The sequence below is a fragment of the Trichosurus vulpecula genome, chromosome 6 (genome assembly GCF_011100635.1).
Source record: "Trichosurus vulpecula isolate mTriVul1 chromosome 6, mTriVul1.pri, whole genome shotgun sequence".
Lineage (NCBI taxonomy): Eukaryota > Metazoa > Chordata > Mammalia > Diprotodontia > Phalangeridae > Trichosurus > Trichosurus vulpecula.
This window is the reverse complement of record NC_050578.1, coordinates 5,659,214-5,662,604: the sequence shown is the minus strand read 5'-3', so window position 1 is coordinate 5,662,604 and position 3,391 is coordinate 5,659,214. Positions and strand designations below refer to the sequence as shown.

The 3,391-nt window shown below is 53.8% G+C and overlaps 1 protein-coding gene across 1 annotated transcript; it reads right to left on the bottom strand.

Moving 5' to 3' along the window:
• Positions 1-501: 501 nt before the first annotated feature.
• On the bottom strand, positions 502-2,587 carry CLDN23 (claudin 23). Its single transcript, XM_036762559.1, has one exon. The coding sequence runs from the start codon at positions 2,311-2,313 to the stop codon at positions 1,480-1,482; it is 834 nt and encodes a 277-aa protein (XP_036618454.1). The 5' UTR covers positions 2,314-2,587; the 3' UTR covers positions 502-1,479.
• Positions 2,588-3,391: the final 804 nt, after the last annotated feature.

Genomic DNA, 3,391 nt, shown 5'->3' with positions numbered 1-3,391 from the left:
GAATGAAAAGTACAAGCTACAGCAGAGGTTGTAAGCAAGGAAGTACTAAGGTTGGCAATACATTCAGCCACACCAGATGAGAACAAAGTTCATGCTGGCACATTTCAGGTGGAACAGATTTGGTTTATATGATATTAAGATATGAATGACAGGTTTATCTGCATTTTGTGATTCCCAGTAGATTCAACCCCTAGTTCTACAAGGAAAAACATGTATTAAAAATCTGTCACCCACTCTCCTCAGCAACTGTCATGATATGAGCTCCATAAAACAAATTGCTATCAGCCCTACTGCCATGCTCCCTGTGGTTGATGGGAAGAGAGGTGTGGGTATGAGGTAAGCCAGTCTGTGTCATTACCCACAGATTGCTAGTTTGCCAGTACTCAGCCAACTTTAATCATTGGATCACAGATTTAGAGCTTGCCAGAGATCTCAAATGCCATCAAGTTTAATTCTTTTATTTTTATAATGGAGGAAACTGAGGTATAGAGTCGTTATACATTTTGCCCAGGGTCACATGGCTAATAGCTGTCGAAGGTGAAATTTGAACCTGGTATTCCTGACTCCAGGCCCAAAACCATATTGCTTCTTCTTTTAAGCCTAACTATAACCACCAGTCTGCATGTCAGCAGACCTGGGCCCAAGTCCGGGTTCTGTGACTGAGTCTCACCAGATATGTATGACCCTTTGAGAATCATTGTTGCTCTCTTGGCCCCCTTTTCTTCATCTGGTCCCCAAGGCACAAACTCTATAGCCGTTCTTTGATTCTATACAGTATCAGCTTTGAGCTGTAGAGCAGGGCAGGTGGATTCCAAATGACGTGATGGATCCAATTACCACAATTAGGCCTCCAAGTGTGATCTAAACATGTTCTGTAGTCCCCGGGCTGTATTGAGTGCTTTGAAAAGTTTTAAATAATCCTTGAGCAACAAAGACTCAGTGTTCCAGTAAGCAGATCACTCAGAGCCCTGGGTTCTGGTCTCCCTCAGCTCTCTGGACTCCTGTTAAGATGAGGAAGAGAGAGCTTATAGAGAGCTTTAAACTTTGGAAAGCGCCTTCAAAATACGATCTTATGTGATCCTCACAACTACCCTGGGAGGTAGGTGCTGTCATTATTATCCACTTGACAGATGAGGACCATCAAGTGACTGGACCAGGGTTCCACAGCTAGGAAGTGTCAGTGGTGTCAGGGGACCCACTCCAACTCGGGGCTTCCTGACTCTAGCTGCAGCATTCTATCCACTGTTCCACCCAGTCGCTTCTAGGAAGTGGCTTGACTTACTTCTGAGGTCCCCTCTAGCTTTGACATTCCACGAAAACCATCTGAACCCCAAAATATATGCCTTTCAAAAGCAGCAGGAACCAAAGTGGGAACCTGGAAGAAATGACGGATCCCGGGCAGTCCTAGCGTTTCTCAGGGGCTCCCACTGCATTCATCTGAGCAGGGCCAGGACCAGGAATCGAAGCAAAGGGGAGAAGCTACAAGTCTGAGTCACAGGGCAGTGTGGTACTGGAGCCAATGTGAGAGCTGCTGCTTTCCTCCCCCTGCAATACATCCTCTGGGTTCGTGTAGGCTGCTGGCCGAGGCATTCTGAAGCCTACTCGGGGCTTAGGGCCACCCTGGGGCTGAGGTCGGCCCTGACCGCGCTGGGACAAGATCGATGGAATGGTGGGAGCTGCGGGCCATTGGATCTGCACAGTGTTAAGACTGCTGCGGCGCGGACTGGGGTACGCCTTACGGCGATGGGAGCGCTCTTTGCAGACCTGGGCGAAGCTGAGTGCCAGGGAGAAGCCCCCAACTAGCAGCAGGCAACTGCCCAAGAAGCCGAGCACTAAACTGTAGCCGACCCGCAGCTGGACCGGGCTGGACTCTGCGGGCAGCACGGTGCGGTCCTGCAGGACGTGGCTGTACCAAGCCACCGGGATGAGCCCCAGGAGGCCGGCGGCAAAGAGCACGACGCCGGAGGCCCCTGCTAGCCAGGCGCGGGGCTTCTGGCGCCAGCAGCGCACCCCCAGCGAGGCCATCAGCAGCCCCACGGCCGAGGTGGCCAGCCCCGTGACGGTCAGAGCGCGCGCCGCCCGCACCGGCTCAGACGAGTAGTACCCCAGCTCGTCGGACACCCCGCACTGTCTTTCGCTACTGCTCTGCTCTCTACAAGTGTCCCACAGTCCCTGGGTTACCAGCAAGTCCACCGGCTGATCAAGGAAACCTGTCTTCTGCCGCCAGCCCGGCGTCAGCGTGCAGACCAGGTTCAGGAGCAAGCCGCAGGGGGCCAGCACCAAGCCCAGGGTCATGACCACGGGCGTCCTCATCTCCGCGGCTGGGTGGTTGCTGGGCCCCTCACTTTGGCAGGAGGAAGTCTGTCCGAGTCTGAGAGATCCAGTGGGCGAGAATGTGGACCCCTCAGTGCCGCTGTGTCCCCTCTAGTCCACCTCGGCTCTCTCCACCCAGCTGCAAGCTTCCCAAAGGGGCCAGCGCGCCCCTGACACTGAGGTGCCTCTGGCGATCTGAGAGCCCTGATCAGGGCATCAGGCTCAGTCCTGATCTGCTCCGCACCTCCCACCTCCTTCTCCTTCTCAGTCTCTCGCTTCGATTCTGCCTCCCGCCCATCCCTCTCCTCGACTTCCTACAGGACAAAGCTCCGCCCGTCACTAAGCGAAACCAGAGCCTAGGCAGTCTCACCGAAACTGAATGAGCTCGAGAGTCCGCCGGGCCCGGGAGGGGCTGACCCCGTAAGGGCCAAACAGGAAGCAGCCACTGGGCCCTCACTGGGTCCAGCCCCGCCCTTGCTTGCTCCTCCCCCAGGCCTTGGACAAAGGTTGAGGCCAGAGCTGGTAGGCGGGAGGGGGCTAATAGAGTCTGCTGCATCTGGCGGCGCAGTTGTCCCTGCCTGAAACCCAGTGGGTAGAGCACGGGCAGCCTGCTAGGCTACTTCTTCCCACCCCACCTCTGCGCATTGCCCTGGGTGTAGCGCATTCAGGGCTCCTACACCAAGCCAGGGGCGGTCCTGGGTTTCGACAGTCGTGAAGCCGGCCGCCTCTCTTGGCACCTCTCTCGGTGTCTTATTTACCCTCGAGGAATTATCTGGAAATCTTTTGGCTTCATAGAGTCAGTTACCTTTTCTCCCTCTCCGTACTCTTCCTTAGCTAAGTTGGGGTGGAGAGGGCCGGAGGTGGGGGAAGAATTCAAAAAATCTCTACGCGTTCAAATGTTTCTTTCTTTCTTTTATAAATGTAGCTTTCAACCGATCTCTTTGGATTTCTAAGTCTGGTTCAAATAAAGCAACTCCTAGGATGTCATAGCTAGAAATAATGATAACCGACATTTCTATAGCACTTAAAAAACGTCAATGTCTCGTTTGAACTTCAAAGCTACCCTGGGGAGTCTATG

What these genes read in the sequence shown, in the direction of transcription:
- CLDN23 (XM_036762559.1), bottom strand. Translation starts at nt 2,313, where the DNA reads ATGAGGACGCCCGTGGTCATGACCCTGGGCTTGGTGCTGGCCCCCTGC.